Source organism: Balaenoptera acutorostrata, chromosome 3 (genome assembly GCF_949987535.1).
Source record: "Balaenoptera acutorostrata chromosome 3, mBalAcu1.1, whole genome shotgun sequence".
Classification (NCBI taxonomy): domain Eukaryota; kingdom Metazoa; phylum Chordata; class Mammalia; order Artiodactyla; family Balaenopteridae; genus Balaenoptera; species Balaenoptera acutorostrata.
Window position 1 is genome coordinate 167,784,936 of NC_080066.1, and position 24,711 is coordinate 167,809,646.

At 39.4% G+C, this 24,711-nt stretch overlaps 1 protein-coding gene across 6 annotated transcripts in view; it reads left to right on the forward strand.

The window, feature by feature from the left end:
• LOC130707583 (cyclin-Y-like protein 1) overlaps positions 1 to 24,711 on the forward strand; it is an 88,768-nt gene that overhangs the window by 34,166 nt on the left and 29,891 nt on the right. For 4 of the 6 annotated variants that reach the window (XM_057542722.1, XM_057542723.1, XM_057542724.1 and 1 more), the window contains 7 exons: positions 273 to 373; positions 4,269 to 4,304; positions 6,509 to 6,560; positions 7,533 to 7,652; positions 11,478 to 11,644; positions 14,920 to 15,082; positions 16,641 to 17,149. The exons of 1 other annotated variant lie outside the window; for it this stretch is intronic. In XM_057542722.1, the coding sequence (XP_057398705.1) occupies positions 273 to 373; positions 4,269 to 4,304; positions 6,509 to 6,560; positions 7,533 to 7,652; positions 11,478 to 11,644; positions 14,920 to 15,082; positions 16,641 to 16,757 (756 nt within the window). In that variant the 3' untranslated portion in view covers positions 16,758 to 17,149. Of the gene's footprint in view, positions 1 to 272; positions 374 to 4,268; positions 4,305 to 6,508; positions 6,561 to 7,532; positions 7,653 to 11,477; positions 11,645 to 14,919; positions 15,083 to 16,640; positions 17,150 to 24,711 lie in introns of those variants that run through there. One more of the 6 variants, XM_057542729.1, reaches the window with a different exon arrangement.

Here is a 24,711-nt window from a genome sequence, read left to right on the forward strand (position 1 = left end):
TTATACAGGTAATTTATAATAGGTGCTTGCCAGGTTTGATTATAGGTACTATATCAAGGCAGCATTTTATAACCCATTTCTCAAAGCTCGTCTGTGGAAGTCAAGAGTATAGAGGTTTCCCATAGAGCTGCACATGACATCACACTCAGGCAGTTGATGGAGTGTAAGAAAAATCTTAATGCTTTATCGTTTGACATTTTAACCAAGGAAAAAAACACACTTTATAGGTTTAACTTACTGTGACATTTTCTTCTATTTCCCTTCCCCTTCAGGTATCTCCAGGGCAGCTTACTAAAAAGTATAACTCATGCTCAACAATATTTCTAGATGACAGCATAGTCAGACAGCCTAATCTTAGAACCACACTAAAACGGTGAGTACAACTAGGTTGCCAAGGGCTGAGTGACAGACCCCCTTATCGCTAAAAGCATCCTAGCCATACATAATTTCATTCATTTGAATTGTCCTTTTCAGTGATCAGGTTAAAAAACTGGTGTCAACTATAGATTGATTTCAAGGACCTAAATATGAATTTTCAGTTTCCATTTTAATCTTAGAGCGCATGATAGAAGGGAAAGCCAGTTAGCAAATAAGAAATCCCAGAAAAAGTATAAATCTTTATTTGACGCATTTCTGTTGTTAAGCCATTGTTGAACATAATGAGAAAGAGAGGTACTTTTTATTGGCTATTTCTAGAAAAAATTATTTCTTTATGAGTTGTAGTCCTCAAACAATGTATACTACTTTGGAAGCTACTCTTAGAAGAAGGAACAGCTTGTCCCCTACTGGCACCAAAGCGAATCTGCATTTAAATTTAATTGGATTTTGTCAGATTTATCCCACTGTGCATTTTTTTTTTCCTGCACTATTTCTGTATGAAATTTTCCTTCTCCTTCCTGTCCCCCAAAGAGGGGGAGACTATATCAAACCAGTCTTAAGAAATACACACTCAAGCTTAATTTCTTTGTAGATGAAATTTGTTCAACTGAGGTTTTAACTTAATAGACACATTTAATTTTTGTTTATATATATAAATATATCTCCAACACACTGTATCAATCACAGCAGAGAACAATAAAAGAGGTGAGGTTTTGGAAACATGGCTGTGGTCAGGCTTATACTTAAGGAGACACGAACAGTGTCATGATGATGGAAACTATTCTTTAATTTCTGGGAGCACCTCATAGTCCACAATTGGAGATGCACTTTCAAAACACCCTAATGATGAACCTTTCAAGCTTATTTAAGAGAAAAAAACCAAACGGGATGCAGAGCTTCTTGCCTCCTCCCTCGCGGTTGTCCACGAAACATTAACATCTCCTTAGGATATGAATGTTGATTTTCCAGAACACAGTTTGGGAAATGCTATTTGAAAATATTAATGTCCTTATCCTTAATTTTATTTGTTGTCTTAATTTTATAAGCTAATTATATTTTTAATTGGTTTTTAATGTGCCAGCTTTTTTTTTAGCTATTTAAATGATCAGTAACTTCTACTTTAATTAAAGACAGCAAGTTCACAGTCATAATAAGGTAACTTTCCTCTCTTGCTTACAATAATAGTTGCAGTCAAATCATGTTTCAGCAAAAACTGAGCCCCATCTCTAAAGTCCTGAGTTTGGGCACTTATCACAGAATCACTGAATGTTTTTATTCAGCCAAGACACTGAATCTGTGGGTACCAAAACCACTCTACTTTGGCTAGAGTCGCAGCTTCTTTTGAATTCAAAAGAGTCTGATGTCCAGTATATAATTCAAAAGTACTTTGAAGGTTAACCTTGCTCAGGGACTTCCCTGGTGGTGTAGTGGTTAAGAATCTGCCTGCCAACGCAGGGGACACAGGTTCGAGCCCTGGTCTGGGAAGATCCCACATGCCGCAGAGCAATTAAACCCGTGCGCCACAACTACTGAGCCTGTGCCGTAGAGCCCGCGAGCCACAACTACTGAGCCCGTGTGCCACAACTACTGAAGCCCACGCACCTAGAGCCCGTGCTGTGCAACAAGAGAAGCCACCACAGTGAGAAGGCCGCGCACCACGACAAAGAGCAGCCCCCGCTCTTGGCAACTAGAGAAAGCCCGCGCACAGTAACAAAGACCCCATGCAGCCAAAAATAAGTAAAATTAAATAAAATTAAAAAAAAAAAAAAAGATTCACCTTGCTCAGACAAGTAGGTTTCATCCTTTTTTTTCCCGACCTAGTCTAATTTTTGGAAGTACAGTAAATTTTAATTTGCTCTCATGAAGTTTTAAAAATGATCATTCATCACATTCATTATTGGTGAAATAAAGGTTTACTGAGAAAATTAATAGGGCCAATTGGCTTTTAGGAATGATTTTGAAAATGTTTATCATGGGCTTAGTTTTCAGTGGGGTAGTTGTTCTCAGTGGGGTAGGTGAGCCTTATTAGAATCACTTATGCAACTTTTCAAGATATATGTTTCTGGATGCACAAAGTCCACCCGCCTGCCCCCGCCTCCAAGACACAGTGTCTGTGTGTCTGTCTGTCTGTCTGTCTCTCTCTCTCACCCACGCACACACACCTTTTGACAAGATGGGGAATGATGTGAAGCATGACTATATGGACAAAAGCATCCCGAGTGATTCTCCGATCTTAACCCTAACTCATTCATCCCTAAACTTTGCTGCACGCTGCAGTCATCTGGGGATCTTTAAAAACAGTCCTGATGCCCAAGTCATACCCAGTGCCGGTTAAATCAGAACATCTTGAAGCAGAAGCCAGGCAGTTTTTAAAGCTTCTCAGATGATCCCAGTGTGCAGCTGAGCTTGGGAGCCACTATTTGGTTAGAGGGCAGGAGAAAGAGAACTGCTTCTGATAATTAGTGGGACCTTAGGTAAGTCAGTTTTAAGCCTTGGTTCCCTTATCTGTAAAATGGGTTGTTTAATTAAATGTCATCTACGGTTCAGTGGTCCTTTCCATCATAAAACTTGTAATGCTGTGATTTTAAAATCCATTTGAAGATGAAACTTTGAAGCGCTATAGAAGTATCCATCTTTGATGCTAACGGTGTTACAGGCCTTTATACAAGTGCTAAGATTCTATAGACCTATTATAAAATTCAGATTTGCCTTCCCTCAATTATTTTGAGTTTCATTTTAGACACTGAGAACAAAGGGGAGCATATAACTTAACCAGAGAACCCCTTTGTTGCCTAATATACAACATCTGTGAATAACTTAGGAATATAGTAACTTAAAAGAGACTACCGGGCTTCCCTGGTGGCGCAGTGGTTGAGAGTCTGCCTGCTGATGCAGGGGACACGGGTTCCAGCCCTGGTCTGGGAAGATCCCACATGCCGCGGAGCAACTGGGCCCGTGAGCCACAACTACTGAGCCTGCGCGTCTGGAGCCTGTGCTCCGCAACAAGAGAGGCCGCGTTAGTGAGAGGCCCGCGCACCGCGATGAAGAGTGGCCCCCGCTCGCCGCAACTGGAGAAAGCCCTCGCACAGAAACGAAGACCCAACACAGCCAAAAAAATAAATAAATAAATAAATAATTAAAAATGAATATCTGCTTTAAAAAAAATTGTCTTTAAAAAAAAAAAAAAGACTACCTAAGGACTTGTATCTATCTGTTCATTAATACTTTATTTAAAATAATTTGGAAATACCTGTCATTAATAGTATACTGTGTAGTATTATGCTGTATTATTAGCACTGCTTATTTCAGGATAGCTAGACCTATCATCAGTTTTGTGGCTATAAAATTTTGCTATTAAATTTTCTAATTATGTAAAAGTGATTTTAAATCATTTTGGTATAGAGCACTTTTATTATTTACTTTTAGGGAAATAATGGAAAACGGATGGGTAGGTGGATAGCAAACTAAATCAACTGAAATGCAGGGGCTAACAAAAAAACCACACACACACACACACCCCCACACACAAACAACTACTATATGGCTTAAATTGAAGCATGTGTATAGATAGATATAACTTGTACAGGACAGGAGGTTTTGTGGGTAGAAGGACAAATGACAGGGGAAATATGTAATAATTTATATATTATAATAATCAACCAAAACATGCCTTCAGCATATCTAGCATTTTGGGTCTCCTAATTTTGCTAAAAGCTGAAGAACCTAAAACAAGGGGGAAAGCACCCATGTGGTACTGTTCTGAATTCGAGGATTTCGGGGCCACTGGGCCTCTGGAAGGTCTTCCCTCCTTGCTAACCCCTTTTTAAAAATGTCTTCAGGCCTGATATGATAAAAATCAGTTATTACAATGTATTTTTTTTCCTCCACAGTATGACCTTAGCAATATATTACCACATAAAGAACAGGTGAGCTCTTTTAAAACCTATCTTGTTATTCCAGCTAATTAATTTACAAGGTATCAAGTTTAGTGTTAGGTAATAACTATAGATGTTACTGGCATAAGCTTTTATTATTCGAGTGCTTTTATTACAATATAGAAGTGAATCATTTATTTTTATCTTAGGACCCTTAATTCTTAGGTTACTGAGCATCCCAAAGAGTATTTGTTTATATGGGTTATATTGATAATTTACTGTATTAGAAATTGAAATTGAGAATTTAAAAACTTAAATCCATTGTATGTTAAAACAGGGTTTGCCTTAGCACTATTGAAATTTTGAGCTAGATAATGCTTTGTTGTGGGGTGTCGTCCTGTGTGTTATAGGATATATAGCAGCACCCTTGGCCTCTACTCACTAGATGCCAGTAGCACCTTCTTCCCTCCACATTACGACAACCAAAACTGTCTCCAGCCATGGCCAGAAGTCCCCTGGGGGACGAAATCACCCCTGATTGGGAACCCCAGTGTTTAACATAAGTCATTTTTTTTTAATGAATAATAACTATTTTCCACAACAAAAAATATTGAGAGAAAAGTATCTCCTTAATAGAAGGCAGCTGATTCTCATATCTATTCTGTCTTCAGTCATTTGTTTTGAAGAAACAATATGAAGAAGATCCAGCTGCTTGCAGATATATAGTTGGAAAAAGATGTATTTTTAAAGCCTTCAGATAATTTGGTATATTCTTTGATACTGTACCAAAAGTCTGCATGTGCTAGTTTCTTAAATTAGTTAAAATGGAATTCTAAATCATATCAATGAACTTGTAATAAATACTATGTTAAATTAATACCCATTGATCTGTCATGCATACTGAGTAGATCTTTTTACCTGTACCTGACTTTATAATATTATACGTTGGTCATTTGGAAAGTATTGGTTCACATTTCTTTAGACAGTGTCAAAAACTCACTTTTGTTATTAGTATCACCACCAGTCTTACCAGAAAAGTCTTTTAAGTGTTGAGAAGTTGTCAAGTTCACAATAGAAGGTAGAAGTTTTCCAAAAATCCTGATATTTTTAGCTTGATGGCTTGAATTTTATCATTGGCAACAAATAACTTTAGAGTTATTTTCCTTGAAGTGACAGGCTCACTTTGTTCATTTTTGAAAGAATGACTGTGTCAGTTGTACATTCAGATAACGATGGTGTTCGATGAAAAAAGTGTTTCAAATAAAGATGGTGTTCTATGAAAAAAATGACTTACCGCCAAGTCACAAGTGCTTTTCCTTAACACAGCCATATTTCAGTATGTAAAAGTGCTTAATGCATACTTTCCACTTATTCAGAATATTAAAAAGAAGGACCAAGGTTTAAGAACACTATTAATTTTTACTCTTTTATCAAGGATGTTCTTAAAGCAGATTTTTAACTGCAAGTGGCAGTGAATAATTGAATGACTTCTAATTCAGTTTGGTACCACTGCCTTGATTCATGCTCAGAAACCAGCAGTTTTGCCCACTTTTGCTTTTATACATCCATAGCAAATGTCACACAATGTGAAGGGCAGGTAGTGTCTTAGTATTCTTATAAAAGCAGTTTTGACCTCTTGGGCCTCCTGAAGGAGGGGATAGGGGAGAATCCCAGAGGCCTGCAGACCACATTTAGAGAACCGCTGTTCAAATGAGCGCAGTGTATTAGTGTGGTGAAATTTTAAATTAAAAAGCCTGGTTTCTTTTAAAATAAAAAGACAATTACATTTTTAACTCAAACTATTTAAAAGAGACAAGAAGAAATACACAATAAGAATATACAGAACTAAAGAGAAAAAAACGGGAAAAAACCATGAATCTCATATTCACATTCATTGAAGTTAGAAGAATTTATTGCCCACCACCACTGCTTTATAAAATGTTCTTGCATATTCCAGTGTGAGGTTAGAGGAGTGAAAATATATTGGTTTACTAGCATTGCCTGTTAGGGAGGGTCAGTGCTTATAGAGGCAACTCTGGCTGGTTGTTGTAGAAAAGATTTCACAGAACTTGATGTGCTGAGTAAAAATAGGTCAGGAAACCTTTCTAAGGGTGGAATCCAGGAGAAGAATTGATAAAACTGTTTGCTTTGTTGAAGGTTAAGCTTCCTCTACCCCTCTCTCTACTCCTAGCAGATATTTTACTAAGATAGTAACTCCTGAATTAATTTTTTAAATACACATTCTTATTTTATAGAGCTGCAGATAGATCCTTGGATATTTTTGATGAGAGATTACATCCACTCACAGTAAGTGTCAGTTTTATTGAAGTTGTATTTTTCTCTTATACAGTTGTGTTTATTTCACGCTGATTTGCTTTGAAATTAATTACTAGAAGAAAATTACTTCCTCCAGCTCGAAGTCAAATTCATCTTCCTTTAAGTCTTCTTCCCCACGCCATGTTGTGTCTAGTCATTTTACCGAAGGCGTGTTGTCTAAGGGGTTGATGGATATGAACCGAGTTGCACTTTGTATGAATAGTGAGCAGGTAAGTAAACATACCCAAGTAACAGAAAATGTATCTTTTTAAAGGATGATTTTCCATAGCATCAAACAATGTAAATATTTGTAAATAAACCTAATATGATAAGGCCTCTAAGAAGAAAATTAGAAAACTGTTTAAATTTTAAACGAATTAAAATGACAAAGTTTTAAAATTCACTTCTTCGGGTGCTCTGTAGCCACACGTGGCTGGCGACTGCTGTACAGGACAGCGCATTCTTAGAGCCTTATGGTTACAGGACACTGGGAATGTGTTTTCAAAGTTGATGACAGAAAAGTATGACATATGGTGATCAGCAAGACTTCTGAGCCTAAAAATATTGGGTTGGCCAAAAAGTTTGTTTGGTTAGTGAATATATTGTTCAATAAAATGCTTGGTGAAAATGAAAACTGTGTCTTTTATTTTTCCTTAAAACCAAATGAACTTTTTGGCCAACCCAATAGTTTACATTTGGTTAGAATTCTGTGGGGAGGAACGTGGAAATACATAAATTCTCTGCGGTTGTGCCTGTATTTTTCTTTAATGAATGGTGGTGAGTACTGGATCACTGTGGTATTTTAGGATCCCATTGTTTATATTTAAAAGACTACAAGACATGTCACCCAATCAAAATTATTTTAAGGGGCACGTGGGCCCAAGTGTGAAGACTGCTATCTTAAGGGTACTTTTAAGTATTTTTCTTCCATGGTTACTTAAATTGCATTTTTTCTCCTTTCAGCGAGAAAAGATTCCAGAGGAATACTTCGAGCATGATCCTGAACACGAATTCATTTACAGATTTGTTTATACTCTTTTTAGTGCCGCACTGCTAACTGCTGACTGTGCAGTAGTAACTTTGGTAAGATATTTTTTCTTTCATAAAGCATCTGTAGAAATTTCTGTCTTGTACACATGGTATGGTCCTGTTTTTCCCAAATGAAAGTAGGTTCCTGAAATGATCATTAGAACTTTATTAAGAGAAAGCTATCAAAAGAAAGTAAAGTATACACATTTGAGCTTTAATAATCATTATGATTTAAAATGTTGCCATTGCTTTTCTCATCACAAAACAATTGCTATTAAAGGCAGCAGGAGAGATTTCTGGTTTCTCCTTCCACACCTGAGGGGACACGTGCACGCACAGTGCACACACGCACACACAGACGACGCATGTTGTGGTGGTAGGGCGGGGCAATAACTGAACGCTCTGGTCCACAGGCAGAAACAGGTTCCGGGTAGTTTGAAGCTGAGTCCCAGACTGTACTGCCTAGGCAGTTCTGATGTGTGTCCTGATTGAGAACTACTGCCCTCAGTTCTCTGTTCCTTGGGTAATGGATAATGGTGTTAACCATCCCTGCTGTCCTCTTATTGCCTGCATGTGAAGTTGCCCAGGACTAGGGTGCCAGTAGGACTTCAGAAGGCTTTACTCTAGTGAGCCTGCTAAGCTACAGCTGTGTAAGGACCTTTTTGTCATCCATTCCTAATTCCTATGGTAAGATTTTATCATTTGAATAATAAATCATATTCAAGTGAGAGGTAGTTGGGATTGTTTTACTCCTCCCTATAGCAAACCTGTAGGGGGGAAAGTCAGCTGCGTGGTCTGCAGGGAAGGGATACTTAGGCCACTCACTGCCTGCTCCTATCAAGGCAGAATTTAGGACAGGAGGCTTGTCCTTTTGAAAAGAGACCCCTCAGTGGGTACTGGATCAGACACAGGCCTTTTCTTGGAGCTACAGGCCACTTGGAGTGCTTAGCACATGCTTGAGAGAGGCAGGAATGGTGCTTGCATATGGAGAGCTAGGAAATGCAGGAAGGAGAGTATTTGGGTTGGAAGAGGGGCATTTCTTTGTAGACAAGTTAAGCTTGATGTACCTGCGAGACAGCAGAATGGCAGTGTCTAGTAATCATTTGAATATATGGGATTGGAGCATGAATCTGAGCTAGAGGGAGGGAATTAAGTGTAGCTGTTCAAATGCAGAGAAAGTATGTAAAATAAAAAGTGGGTAGAAGATAGATCTGTAGGGACTGTCAGCACTTAAGGGACAGATCCCCAGAAGAGTGGCTACAGTGGTAGGAAACCCAGCAGAGAACCCTAAGAGATACCAGGAGAGGTTCAAGAAGGAGAGTATGGTCCAAACGCTAAATGCTACCAAGAAGTTGCTCATGTCATAAATACCATGTCACTGAATACCTACTCTGTGTCACTTTTCTACATGTGGGGGGTGGAGGAGAGAACAAGTTGGATAAATAAAGTTCTTGCCTTTATGGAGCAAGTGTGGAAGACGTAAAATTTTTTTTTTTTTTTTTTTTAATCGGAGTACAGTTGATTTACAGTGTTGTGTTAGTTTCAGGTGTATAGCAAAGTATAAGTGTTTTTTTTAATGAGTGTGTTTTAAAAGATGACTATTTCAAGTAGTGGTAAAAACCATGAAGAGAAAGCAAGGTAAAGGGATAAAGTGATTAGAGGGGCTTACTAGAAAGCTCAGGAAGAGCCTCTTTAAAGAGGTAATGTTTGAACCCAGGACCTGGCTGAACTGAGGAAGATCAGGTACGCTGGCATTACGGGCAGAGGGGACACGTGCAAGGCTCTGAGACAGGAACTTGTTCTGTGTGTTCAAGGAAAAGCAAGGTGGCCATTGTGATCCGAGCGGGGAATGAGGGAAAGAGCATAGGTGATGAGGTCACGGAAGGACAAGGCCGTACCGCACAGGGCCTCGTAACTTGCAGGCCACGGGAAGAAGGTATTTGTTTGATGGGAAACCTCTGGCAGATCTGGAGCAGGCGCATAAAGTACTCTTAATTTAAGAGGCTCTCCTGGCTGCTTTGGGGAGAACAGACTGTAGTCTGTTGGGAGGCAGAGAAGTTAGGCAGTGGCAGCGATACAAGTCAGAAGTGACAGACAGAAAAGCGGTCAGGGTACCAGTGAAGGTAGAGATAACAAGAAGTTCTAACAGATTGGAGCAGGATACACTCAAGTGCAGGTTTTTGGTCTCAGCGACTGGGCGTGTGGCAGTACTCTTTCATTTATGAGGGAAGGCCTGGGGAGTGGAGCTCTGGGACGAAGAGCTCTGGGTTGTTTGTGTGAAGGCACCGGTGACCACGGCAAGAGTAGTCTCTGTAGAGTGGTAGCAGCAGGAGGCTGACTGAAGTGGGTTAAGGAGAGGATGGGAGATGAGGAGCTGGCCTCAGCCCTGAGGACGCCGTCTAGGGGCAGTGGGGGACAGGCTGGGGACATGGAAGCATTCCCACTGGAGGAAGCCTCTGACAGAGAGGGAGAAGTTGTTCAAAAAGAGACTAACTGTGGGCACAGTGCTCTGCAGAAGTGAGGTGGGATCAACTTCATTCATAGGAGGGTTAGCTTCAGTGAAAAGAAAGAAATCTCGCTTCCTCCGAGACAGGAGGGCAAGTGGGATAAATGAATATCGGCACGTGTACCAAGTTTGCCAGTACAAAGGTGAGAGGAAGTTGAGAGATTGCCAGTGTCGTTTCAGTGCCTCTGATTAGTCCCATAAAGTAGAGAGTTGAACCTTGCGGGGAGAGTCGTTCTTAGGGTACTAGAGAGTGCTGAGTTCTTTGGGGAATGGGAGCCGAATTTCACTAAGAACATACAATCTCAATACCCGTGTTTGAAAACACAGTAGAGTTTGGAGGGCATGGGCGAATCTGAGCTGTCAATCTGATAACCCTTCAGAGAGGAAACAGACTCTTTAAAACTGGACATTTTTCTTTTTGTCAAATGGCATATACACTCTTCTACAGAGGTAACAACAAATCACAGCTTACCTCTCTAATCTTTGCTCAGCTGTTAACTCCACCCAGTTCTTTGTAGGGTAGACATTTGATACATGTAAAAGAAACCATGAAATCATCTCACAAACCGGCAGGTTTAGAGGAGCCCCAGGGATACAGACACAGGCAGGTCTTCCCACCTTAAAACCAAAAGAATTGACTAAGCTGCAGATTATGTAAGACAGAAATGAATAATGAAATGATAATGGAGATGTGAAAAATGGGGGATATGAAAAGGACTACCCTTTGTATGCATGTGTGTTCCTTAAAAAGGCACTAAAATATGGGAATACTTGACAGCTAGCTGTAAAGCCCCTTTGGACTGCCTGTCCTGCTGTGCCACGCAGCAGCCACTGGGAGGCTCTCTTGACCACCAGTTTTTATCTTCAAGTTCATGCCACAAAAGGACTGGTGACACTGAAGAGAAGGTAAAGATGTGCTCAGTCTGACCAGAATTTTACACACTCAAGCGTTATGTAAAATCGCCATGCAACCACCACCAGTCTTGTAGTTAACATTGCACGTGATAGGCACTCAAGCATTTACTGAACAGTTGAAGTCGACACTGGGCTGTATGTGCTGCCCTTGACAAGTGGGAAGGTAATAAATAATACAATGCGTGTCTTTAGAATGCCCTTTGCTGAGATGTCCTTTCATTCCTGTGACCAAAATTGGGTTGGAAATTCACACGGGCAGAGTAGAAATATCAGACTAACAGAAATATCTGACTTACAACTGTGACCTGGCCTCTGGCCTTGGCTTGGCTGAGCAAAGTCTTTGTAGAACCTAGGAATAAAAGGGGTGTCAAAAAGAGATGAAATCTGTCATTCCTAACAATTCTTATCACAGCACTTAAACTGAACTAAAATCAAAGATCAGTGCTCTACTTTTGCAGGTTTACTTAGAAAGGCTTTTAACTTATGCTGAGATCGACATTTGCCCCACTAACTGGAAAAGAATTGTTTTGGGAGCCATTCTTCTTGCCTCCAGGCTTTGGGACGATGATGCTGTACGGGATGTGGAGTACAGCCAGATCCTCAAGGACGTTACAGTTGAGGACATGTGAGTTTGTAAGGTTACCGTGAACTTTCTAACCATTTTCCAATACCTCATTTGCTCTCATAAAGTTTACATTTTTAAGAAATGTTACATTTTAAGAAAGGTTACCTTGTGCAGAGAGCTGAAATAGACATAAAATTACAGACTTCTTTCTATCTAGCTGTAGTATAACAATTTGTATTTCCCCTCATTAATTGGTAGGTCTTGATGTGTTATTGTTGTAATATTCTGCTTGATAAATTGAAATTATTTTTCTGGTGGTTTTTGCCAAACATTTTACAAGCTCACTACCAGAACAACATGGTACAGTAAGTAACTTCACAGCTTTCTTAAAGCTGTCTACCAGGTCCAGTCCATTTTTAAGGGGCACATGCCTGGTCTTTGCAGCAAGTGGCCACTGTTAAGGTCTTAGGGCCTCTAGACTACTGACAGGTTATAATTTCAACCTGAGTCACCCATTGTGTATTTGCTTTTGCTGGTCTTTTTCTCCTTTTGATCTGAGGTTCTGTTGTTACAGAAACTAGGATGTACAGGTAGCCACATATAAAGGTTTCAGATCCCTGTGTTCCTGTCTCCTCCCCTAAAGTCTGCTGAGTTAGGAAACACCTACCTCTCAGGTAGTCCGGGAAGCATCCCTGGGGCCTCACCCAGGGCACTCAGCAAACACAGCGGCACTTTGTGGGGCCTTGAGTTAACTAGGCAGGTTCTCCTCACAGATGGCATGCTTACATGGGCATGAAACGCCAGGCTTCCAATCTGGCTCTGGTGAAGGGCCCCAAGGGTGGGAAGCAGGATGAGCCAGAGAGGTAATTCCAGCAGACTCTCGAAGTGCCCGCTTGACAGTGAACCTGTCTTTGTGGGTGGCATTCAGGAAAATGTGAAAGAACACCTCTTGATTATATTGGACAGCAGAGGCCGATCAAGATGGCAGGCAGGGGCAAGAGTTTGTTTTTGTTACCTTTGCCCCTTACTCTGGATAATTCACAATTACCAAAGTGCATATTTACAGCTGAAGCGAGGAAAGTTGTGACTAAGAGAAGGGACCAGTGACTGTCAGTAGCTGTCAAAGTGGCTTTTGGTGAAAATGCCCACTTTGGTGATCATGTAAACCAGGTGGTCATGGTGATATTGCTGGTAGCAATCTTAGCAAACAGTGTAACAGCAGATAATGAATTTGAAATGAAGAGAAGTACTTTTGGAAGTTGCAGAAACTAAAGTGACGTTGACCAACACTATCATCAGTCTTTAAACTGGTCCCTTGAAGGAAGGAAAATTTGTAATCGTGAACACCATCCCTGCCATGATGGCAGCTGAAATTTTCTCAGAATCTGCAACTGAGCTGACTGGGGCTCTGGTTCCAGGTACAACATCCGAGAACATGCAGGGAAACGTGTGGGTGTTCATAGACATTGAGCCCAGGAGCATTGGCGGCACTGGCCAGCTATGAAGAAACTAATTCTAAACAACGCTTTTCTGTGTAGAACGGAGAATCACCAGGAGTTATGTTTATAATAGGCTGCTTTTGTTTATGATCTTTGGGAGTTGGAAAGCATTACAACAAAGTGTCTAATACACATGTGTTTCATCCCTCTGCTGTTGACTACTATTTGTAATGGTCTCATTTTGAGTCTGAATTGAAAAATTGCTGTCTATCAGCTTTTCCTTAAAACTTTCTAACATCTCTGTGTCTTGTTAAATATATATTTCCCTTCAAAAGAGTAAGTTAAACTGAGCAGCTGCCGTTCAGACAGTTTGCTGCGCCTGTAAGTGGTAGGCTCTTCAGCCACCTAGCCATTTAAAAACAGCAAAAAACACAGAAGATGCATATTCTGTAGGCATAATGCTTTTCTTCAGTGATTAAAGGTCTATTAATAGACATGTTAATCCTATGAAGTACTGTATTTCCACACAATTAAAATGTATTAGTGGAGAAAATATAAAAGGGATCGTGAAGTGCATTTATTCCTGTAGTAAATTAAGTCCTGATTAGCTGATTATCAAAACATTATCTGATTTACATTTCTATAGACTTCTGGCCGTATGAACAGGAAATGAATTTTGGAAGTAGGTTCAGTTAGGTTTAAAGTTCAACAAATGAGAAACCTCATTTCTGCTCATACTCTGCTCTCCATACAGGAGAACATGGAGCATTTGTTGATTTATCCAATGGATAAAATATTAACACTTTAAAACCAAGAAACCAAATGTATTGTAAAATAAGCCACTTGCATGTTTGTTTGGGTATTTATCATTTTTATATAATCAACTCTCTAAAGTGATTGCTGTGAAAAGTGGTAAGATTTACTCTAATTTTATATTTATTTACTTAAACATTTGGCAAGCAAATGGCTGGATATGGTCATATAGCAGAAGCCTGCTCCCAGCACTCTACTTTCCCACTTCATTGAATTCGCCCTCTGTGGGCGTGTGCAGTCTGTCCTGGCAAGGGGCGGTAGGTCTGAACATTCTGGGCTGCTCTCCTAACACCGGGGGAAACAACTGCTCTATCAGAGGTCGTGTCGTAAAGTGGGTTTAGTCTAGCTGAGACATAATCTTACTGCCTTCCTAAGCTTCAAAAGTGCATCCTGTCCTGTCATGGTGACGACAACTCACCCTAGTAAGGTTTTAAGGTGAACAGAAACTTGCATTATGCCCTTTGACACAGCCCCATGCACGGGGTGGGGGTGGGGGGATTCCCTTTCCCATCGAATGTAGCTTATTTATTTATTTACTTGAGATGAATCCTTGTTGCCTCAAGAGTTTTCCCCCCTCAGAGATAACAGCAGTGGCTCTCGATGGATCCCTTTGTTGCCGTGGTGATGTGCCCACGCCTTGTGTTGGCTCGTCTCCACCTCAGTGAGCCCCTTCCTGTCCTCAGCCCGGTGCAAATGTCTGCAAGCTCTTCAGAGCTAATAAACAGCATCCATCATTCCTTTCATCTGATCACGATAGCGGGGCCTCGTGAGTGAGTGTGGAGCATGACTCGTACAGCTGCACTAATGGAACTCTGAAGACTGAGCCCCTGAGTCAGCAGCATGAGTGCATAAGAGGGCCATAACCTCTTCCCCCGTGTCCCAGACTCAAAGTGCTGGGACGCAGAAAGGACCACAAATAGCTGTACCTTGTTTGAACATTAGGGTATTAATCCAGCTGGGTAGCCATTATTTGTTTCAAAACAGTATTTAGAGCCATCCTAGTAGCTCAGAATGGTATTTTTGAAGATAGCCCAGTTGACTAAAATTGTCCTGTGTTGGTTTTGTCTTCTCCTCCTCCCCCAGGAATGAGATGGAAAGGCACGTCCTGGAGCTACTTCACTTTAATATTAATGTTCCTTTCAGTGTGTATGCCAAATACTACTTTGACCTTCGCTCCTTAGCACATGACAACAACCTGAATGTTCTATTCACTCCTCTTACCAAACAAAGAGCACGGAACTACGAGGTAAGGCTGTGAAATCACTAACTGGGGTTTTCTGTCAGCCACCGAAGCCACATCTGTAGCTAAATTATATTAAGCAGTGATTAGGAAAATGGAAAGCTGTTAACAGTTTGAAGAGCTTATTGACCCGTTGGCATCATATTTCCTGTGTCTTTTATGGTTTATACAGGGATCCCACATTATAAAAAAAAAAATTGTCTCTTCTGTAACCATAATTCAGAATACTTTAAATCATATTTAATCTGTTCTTAATGGTTTTCCATTTGAACCTCTACACTTACATATAACCATACATGAATAATTTCTTAAAATTGTATCCCTAATCATATGTACCTACATAATCTACTTACCACTCTTAACTGTCTTTTTTTTTTTTTAATAATTGATGTTTTGGACTATTTCTACTGTCTTGATATTTTGAATAAATAAATAAATGTATTTATTTATTTATGGCTGCATTGGGTCTTCGCTGCTGCACGCGAGCTTTCTCTAGCTGCGGCGGGCGGGGGCTGCTCTTCATTGCGGTGCGCAGGCTTCTCATTGCAGTGGCTGCCCTTGTTGCAGAGCACGGGCTCTAGAGCGCAGGGTCAGTAGTTGTGGCGCACAGGCTTAGTTGCTCCTCGGCATGTGGGATCTTCCCGGACCAGGGCTCAAACCCGTGTCCCCTGCATTGGCAGGCGGATTCTTAACCACTGCGCCACCAGGGAATTCCCTCTTAACTGTTTTTTACTCAGCTTGCAGTTCGTGTGTGTGTGTGTGTGTGTGTGTGTGTGTGTGTGTGTGTGTGTATGTGTATCACAGTTCAGTCCCATGAGTTTATTAGACAAAGCATCCGTGGCTAACCTGAGAGACCTATACTTGGAAGGTATAATGTGGATTCAGATACTGGCTGTAGAAAGTACATGAGTTTTTAATATAAATGGTAACGTACATGGAACAAAGTAATACTTATGGCTTATGATTTTTGGTGGGTATACAGCAAAATTCACAACTGAAATGAACACATTTAAAATGGATACTTTCTGTGGTACCTTGGTGGTACTTTAGAATAAGATGTTTTTCTACCATAATTTATGTGCAAGTGAAATAGCACCTTTCAGCGCTTGTCATTAGACCTCTCCTACCTTCAGCACATACCTACCTGATTAAAATTTTCTTAGAGTATGTAATAACTAATGAAAACTGAATAGAAGTTGAATAGCTGAGTAAACACTGATTTTGCCCAAGTGTATGTCCATTACGTTTAAGGATCACGTGTGTAGGTAACAGATGATATTGCTATTAGGAGCCTATCATTAGGAACCCAATTTTTAAGTAACTCTAAGTTATTAGGGCCAGTTACCCCTTGCCCCAGCAATCTAATCATAGCCCTTAAAGGTTATTACCTTAGGGAATTGTCAGTTAGTGTAGATATCAGCTATCCAAAGTAGCAGTAACTATGAACTATCTAAACGAATGTAGATGTGTGGCTTATCGATGATGCTTTTTTTGTTTTTTTAAGGTCCGAACATTTTTTTTTCCCCCTAATTATACCTATGTTCTACCTGATTGACTTTCCTAGGCCATTTCCAGATTGTGTGACGACGAATACAAAGACGTGTGTAGAGCTGCTATGAGAAGGTCTTTCAGCGCTGATCATTTCATTGGTATTCGGCGCTCCAATGCCATCCTCTCTTAAGGGAGAAGTGAGGGGTTGTAACATCATAAACCCCTCGAAACAAGGACTGGAGAAATAGCACCTCTCCTGCTCAGAAACCAGCAAAGTTAGTATTTTCACCTTAAAGAAAGACATTGAATTCAAGAGACTCATGGACAAGCGAAGATTATGCTCATAGGAAAGAACGGGACCTCGTCAATGTAACACGCTCTTCTGTCCTTTTTATTGTAAACAGAGTTACAAAAACCACTCCAAAGCTAAAAGCTCCCAATCCATGCACAGATATCTGCTCCCAATCGACACACAGATATCTGATAGCTGAGAACTATGTGAGGTTTTTTAATTAATAGCTTAAATTTTTAGACTTTAAAGACTTTAGACTTTAACTATATAAAGACTTTTAACTATTTAAAGACTTTAGACTTTAACTATATAAAGACTTTTAACTATTTAAAGACTTTAGACTTTAACTATATAACTTCTATGTTTTTCTTGCCTCACTGTCCCATACTGCTGCATATTCCTTTAGAATCAGTGCAGTATTACCATCAAAAAATGGGACTCCAAAAAAAAAACAAAAAAAAAACAAAAAAAAGAAAAAAACAAAAAAAAACAAAAAAAGAAAAAAACAAAAAAAACAAAAAAAGAAAAAAACAAAAAAAAACAAAAAAAAGAAAAAACAAAAAAAAACAAAAAAAAGAAAAAACAAAAGAAACAAAAAAAACAAAAAAAAGAAAAAAACAAAAAAAAACAAAAAAAGAAAAAAAACAAAAAAAAGAAAAAAACAAAAAAAACAAAAAAAGAAAAAACAAAAAAACAAAAAAAAAAAACAAAAAAAAAACAAAAAGAAAAAAACAAAAAAAACGAACAAAAGAAAAAAACAAAAAAACGAACAAAAGAAAAAAACAAAGAAAAACGAAAACAAACAAACAAAAAAAACAAAAAAACAAAAAAAAAACAAAAAAAAACAAAAAGAAAAAAACAAAAAAAACGAACAAAAGAAAAAAACAAAAAAACGAACAAAAGAAAAAAACAAAGAAAAACGAAAACAAACAAAAAAACAAAAAAAACAAAAAAAAGAAAAAACAAAAAAAAAAAACAAAAAAAAACAAAAAGAAAAAAACAAAAAAAACGAACAAAAGAAAAAAACAAAGAAAAACGAAAACAAACAAAAAAAAACAAAAAAAGAAAAAACAAAAAAAACAAAAAAAACAAAAGAAAAAACAAAAAAAACAAAAAACAAAACAAAAAAAAGAAAAAAACAAAAAAAACAAAAAAGAAACAAAGAAAAAAACAAACAAAAACAAACAAACAAACAAACAAAAAAACAAAAAACACACACACAAAAAAAACATGGGACTCCTAACAACTCATAAAGCCAAACTTCGGAACAGACTGTTGTAGCATCGTTAGGTTTTGCAGGGTTCTTCCTCCCTACTATATCATTGAAGCTGCTAGTCATTATTGGCAATCAATTTAAACCAAAAAGCTGCTGAATAACACATGTCATCCAAATTCTTTGCAGGCAGTACTTATTAGCATATTAGCATGCTTGCGATCATAAACAGAGAAAGTAGGTTATTTCCTTCTATTGGGTCCATGCTGCATTTCTTGTTAACTATAATGGTGCTTCTGATTTTGTGATGATTTTCCTCTTTGTTCTATACTTGTATTAAAGGATATTTTCATAATTCCAGCCAACATGGTGGTCCAGTAATTAACAAGCCGGTGATGAAATAGAAGGTGTCCCAAAAGTCTTACAACAATTTTAAGCTTTAATATAGTGTGCTTGGATACTCCAGAACACTGTCGCAGAAGTATAAATGCTAGACTGGCAAAACATCACTTGAAACTTTAATCGAATTTCTTCTAAACTCATTTACTTTTGTACATTTTAAACATTAAGCTTTTATTTTTTAATTTTTTATTTTTTTAAATTAATGAATTTATTTAATGGCGTGTTGGGTCGTTTCTGTGTGAGGGCTTTCTCTAGTTGTGGCAAGCGGGGGCCACTCTTCATCGCGGTGCGCGGGCCTCTCACTGTCGCAGGCTCTCTTGTTGGGGATACAGGTTCGAGCCCTGGCTTGGGAAGGCCCGTGAGCCACAATTACTGAGCCTGCGCGTCTGGAGCCTGTGCTCCGCAACAAGAGAGGCCGCGATAATGAGAGGCCCGCGCACCGCGATGAAGAGTGGCCCCCACTTGCCACAACTAGAGAAAGCCCTCGCACAGAAACGAAGACCCAACACAGCCATAAATAAATAAATACATAAATTGTAAAAAATAAAAAATAAAACAATAAACGCTTAACGTTTAAAATTTACAAAACTAAATGAGTTTAGAAGAAATTCGATTAAACTTTCAAATGATGTTTTGTAAGTTTGTGGCATTTATACTTCTACAAGTATCAAAGCTTAAAATTGCACTAAGACTTGAGGGGATACCTCCCCTCCTCTTTTTAAAATAGTCCTTTGCAAGGCTGGGCTGCTTACCTGCTTGATCACCTAAGTTTCTTTTTTCTAGATTTGGTAAAGGAATTATGAACAACAGTGTTAATTCACATGTAATAAACTGAAAGGAACTGGACCCTAATAGTAGGGACAGGAGAGTAAGTGATACGAAACAGCTTTTCTATCCTGTGTGTTAACCTGGCTGTAGGTGTCTCACTTCAATTTCTATTTAAGAGGAAACATATAAACCTTAGGAACCCTTACCTCAGGCTTTAAAAGGCGGGAGGTCCAGTAATCAGTCTTTTTGGAGATTGGTAACGATGTCACCTAAACTTGAAATATTAAAAAAAAAAAAAAAAGTGTTCTCAACTATGTGAAATCTTTCTCCTCCTACCTTCTCAGATGTAATCCTAGGAATTTTGCCTGTAAACAAAGCATTTCTGGGCCAGAAGTACTTTCTCTCTTTATAGCAAGGCTTCACATTCTACTGAGTGCTGCAGGTTCCATCATTTTTAAGGGACAGAGACATAAATGATAAATTATGGTATATAAAATACTACAATCTACCACCTCAAAAAATATTGTTTATGGAGTTTGGAGCTTGGAAATTCAAGTACTGATTGCAGTTTTATTTTGAAAAGAATGCTACAACTTACGTGGTTTTTCTTCCTCATGTTTATATTAAAAGAAAAGCTAATAAACTCTATTTTAATTCAAATATATGGCTACTGTGTTTGTAACACTTCTCACTATTCACATAACATTACAACTCTGCCTAACTCAAATGTTTTCAGTCAGCTCTGATAGTCGGGCCTTAAAGCATTTTCAAACTAACCATTCATAAGTTGTTTTGACCCCTGCCTTTAGTTAAGATGTAGACATTTATTTCTTCAGCTTATGCTCTTTTCAACCTGAAGATAATCTAGTACACTTAAAATCACTGGCTACAGTGCTCAGTGGCATAATGCATTAGATGGCATTTTTGAATTGTTTGTTATGGTGCCAAGATGGAAATGCACATTGAAAGATAAAAGTAGGTAAATACACAGAGAAAGGAATTACAGGAATACTGTAGAATCAGAACTTGTTTGAGGGTTTCAAGCAATTGAACAGGGAAGAAAATGGAAGAACAGGAAGCAGTAGAATTGTGGTTGCTGTTAGGAGGGTGACTTTTACACAAGCCACGTCATTTGACGTTAACCTGCTATTTCACTTAACATTCAGGTGGAAATACACCAGATCGCTGAAGTTTCTTTTAGACCCTAGCCACTGCACTTGAGCAATATTCCATCAGTCCTGATAGTATTGCCGTCGTATTTCATCCACCTTAGTTACCTTCCTAAGGTCACATCTTTAACTTTGTTCTTGTGAAGTTGCTGATGAGGAGAAATGATCTGATTTAGTACAGAAGGGGAAAAAATCTATCACAAGTCACTGTTTATATCAATAGTTTGCACCGCGTAGTAATATGCCAGTTACTAAGCAGAAATGCTGACCTATCTCGAGTGGTCGAAGGTTTAAATTTATTTATTTATTTATTTTTGCTGTGTCGGGTCTTCGTTTCTGTGCGAGGGCTTTCTCTAGTTGCGGCGAGCGGGGGCCACTCTTCATCACGGTGCGCGGGCCTCTCACTATCACGGCCTCTCTTATTGCGGAGCACAGGCTCCAGACGCGCAGGCTCAGTAGTTGTGGCTCACGGGCTTAGTTGCTCCGTGGCATGTGGGATCTTCCCAGACCAGGGCTCGAACCCGTGTCCCCCTGCATTAGCAGGCAGATTCTCAACCACTGCGCCACCAGGGAAGCCCGGTCGAAGGTTTTTAAAAAAAAAAAAAATTGGGGGTAAGAACATTGGGCATGACTGTAGCTTCAAGAACAAGTTGGTAGAATAAGGGGAATCGCTAAAAATTGCTTTTCCCCTTCAGCTTTAATTCTAGAGGCAATACAGCCATTTTAATAAATGGGAAATTGAGGCAACTTAAGGTAAAAATTTAAACATCACAAAGTAGGTTCTCCAACAAATATGGGGCATGGAAACTAGTTATTAATAGGGTGGCAACTATGGCATTTTTTTCCAGATTTTTATACCTAGGAAGGGTTTGTTCCCTAAAGTAGTAAGACTATAAAAGAATATCTGACTACCTGAACTCAAATTTTATTTTTTCGCTTTTAAAAAAAAATGATTTTTCTCTATTGGAATACTGACATCTGTGCAATTTTAACTCTGGTATACCGTGAACTGAACTTTATTCTTTACAAGGAAAAGACAAAAGTTTGAAATGTATGTTTGAACCAAATTAAATTGCCATTTTTGTATGTTAAATTCATGTGGTTGACCCTAAGACAACTTCTTAGGGCCCAGTGTTTCTGGTTAAGAGAAATGTTTTCCACCCTGTATCAGAGTCCATCATGACCCTATTCTTTCACATTTACTCCTAATGTACCCTGTATGCCCATTATTGAAATTCAACAGCACTAAATCCTAGTTTTACAACAGGTCAAATTTCATTTCTTAGTTTTCCCATTCTATAAAATATACCATTCCTTGATTTTTGAAAAATGCTGAAGCCAGTATTTACTGGAAAACAATTCACTCTGTATTCAGGTTATGCAATGTTTTTGGAAATGTTTACCTATAGCGTGTAGGTTAGCTAAAATTTTTCATCACCCAAGACTTCTCTCTAACCACATGTAAAATGACTACGACTGTTCCCTCACCCAGAAGCCGCATTCTTGAGTATAGAGCTATTTGGTAAAGCATTTGACAGCTGGTAGGGGCTCTCCCCAGGGGTAAGTGCTAATTTCTATGCAGAATCTGTAGATTACACCCAGCATCTATCAAGTTAAGGATTAGATCACCTAAAATCTGAACTGTTAGCCACTCACCAGCCTGGCCAGCCTGACACCGTGCCAGCAAGAATACAAAAGATCTAGGAGCCCTTCAGAGACACCTGGTCCCTTGTACACAGGTGCAATCTCTTTGGCTTCTGAGGCAATTTCCACTAGTCCATTTTAAATGGGTTTGGCAGATGAGATAACAGGTACTTCATGTGAAAGAAATGTTATGAATACCAGTTTATGGTTTAGGATCTCTAACATGCAGAAAGAACCAGGAAAGTGAAGTAGTATAGAAATTAAGAGAAATCCAGAGTCAAATGAAAAGAGGTTAATGTTCTTTAAAAAAAAAAAAAAAAAAAAAAGGAACAGGGCTTCCCTGGTGGCGCAGTGGTTGAGAATCTGCCTGCTAATGCAGGGGACATGGGTTCGAGCCCTGGTCTGGGAAGATCCCACATGCCACGGAGCAGCTGGGCCCGTGAGCCACAACTACTGAGCCTGCGCGTCTGGAGCCTGTGCCCCGCAACGGGAGGGGCCGCAATAGTGAAAGGCCCGCGCACCGCGATGAAGAGCGGTCCCCACACCGCGATGAAGAGTGGCCCCCACTTGCCGCAACTAGAGAAAGCCCTCGCACGAACCGAAGACCCAACACAGCCAAAAATAAATAAATAAATAAATAAAGTAGCTATAAAATTAAAAAAAAAAAAAAAAAAGCTACTCTTTAAAAAAAAAAAAAAAAAAAAAAGGAACAGGTTAGGTGATTACTTAACTGCTATGAGGGCAGCTAAATAATTTGAATGTGATTAGAGAAAGTCAGTGACAGCCTCAGAACCTAAGGTCCTCAAGAATATGTCGATCTCTACTTCAAGACCTCAAATTACTCTGCTAGCTTTTTCTTACAACATCTATTCCTTCATCTTACCGTTCTCAATTCTACTGACCTTTACTTCTAGCTCCCCAGATGGTGGCCCTTGATCTCCTCACTGTGGGAACCGACTCTTCCAAACGCAGGGCATCAGTGTTTTGTCCACCTCCCACTGCCCTCTCTCAACAAGGTCATCTCAGCTTCACCCTTTGACTCTCTGCTCGTGTCCAATGTGGCAGTGCTTGATGTTGGTTACTACTGTGACCCATTTCTAAAACACTATCACCAGGTTCCAGGAAATACAGGATTTATATGGCTCACGGGCTCACTGGCCCCTTGTAATCCCCTTTAATCAACTACTTGAGCCCTCCTGTGTTCCCACAAAGTAGTTGTTCCCAATTTGCTGCACTCACTCCCCTGATCTGCCCACAACCCTAGATGTATCTCCTCAGGCTAGGCAGCAACCCCACCTTCCAAACTCCAAAACTCATTTCATCTGGCATTAGGAATAGATGCCTCACTTCTTAAGGTAACCCCTCTCATCTAAGGGAGAGGATTCCATCCCAACTCTTCAAATCAAATTTCTATATCCAACACCCCCACCACCAGGATGGTGGTGAGGATGGGGCAATTTGACCTTCCTCAGCCCTTGACATGTCCTAGTGTTTCTCAAGATGTGGTCTCCAGACCACCTGCCTCTCATGGGCTGAAAGTCCCTGTAAGAAATGAAGCTTCTCTAAATGCAATGTGGAATCCTAGAACAGATAAAGAACATCAGTGGAAAATCTGGTGAAATCCAAATGAAGTCTGGAGTTAACAGTAGTGCGTTAATGTTGACTTCTTAGTTTAACAAATGTGCTATGATAATATGTTACTATTAAGGCAAAATGGATATATCTTTGCAACTTTTCTGTAAACCTAAAATAATTCTAAAAGTTTACTAAAACAGAACCAAAAGACCTAATTCTTGGATCCCAAATTAATCTCAATTCCTGGAGCTGAAGCCTGGGAATCTACATTTCTAATAGGAACCCCAAATGATTCTTATGCAGACACAAATTTGAAAACTAGTCTTTCAATTCCCTTTCCATTCCATGCCTGAATGGCTGCTTCCTCCTTGTTTTACTTACCTTAACCTGATTGAATCTTTTAGATCTTCTCAACCCTAAACTATAAGTACTATCATTATCCCCCTTTCACAGATGAGAAAGTACTAAGATGCAGTACACAAATGAAGTACTAAGAGCTTAAGTAATTTGTTCAGGATCAACAGCCCATGAATGATGGAGCTGGGAGTTGAATCCCTAATCAGTCTAGCTCCCAAATCTATGCACAGAACCATTCTACTTCCTCTCATTCTGTTGCACGTAAGAGCTCTGTAACTAAATCACGAAAAGAAGCATTATTACCTATTTCTCCAACTTCCTAAGTCCAACAGTGCCCCCCTTTTCCACTGGGGGGAATGAACAATGAGAAAGCACTGGGAAGACGTGCCCACTAGAGACCTGTCCGGGTCAGGCACAGCGGCTCTTGCACCAGGATCCAGCTCAACTGCTGTATTTTCTGTTCTCCCAAATGCCCTAACATGTACCAATCTAATAATGCTCATAGTACTCACTTTGATGCTAACTTAACTATCTCAGGTTTACTAAGCATCGGTCCAGATTGTCAGGGAAGTGCCAACTCTAAATCAATTTACAGTTGGCCCTCCGTATCCACAGGTTCTGCATCAGTGGATTCAACCAACCATGGACTGAAAATATTTAGGGAAAAAAATTTCAGAAAGTTACAGAAAGCAAAACTTGAATTTGCTGCACACCACCAACCATT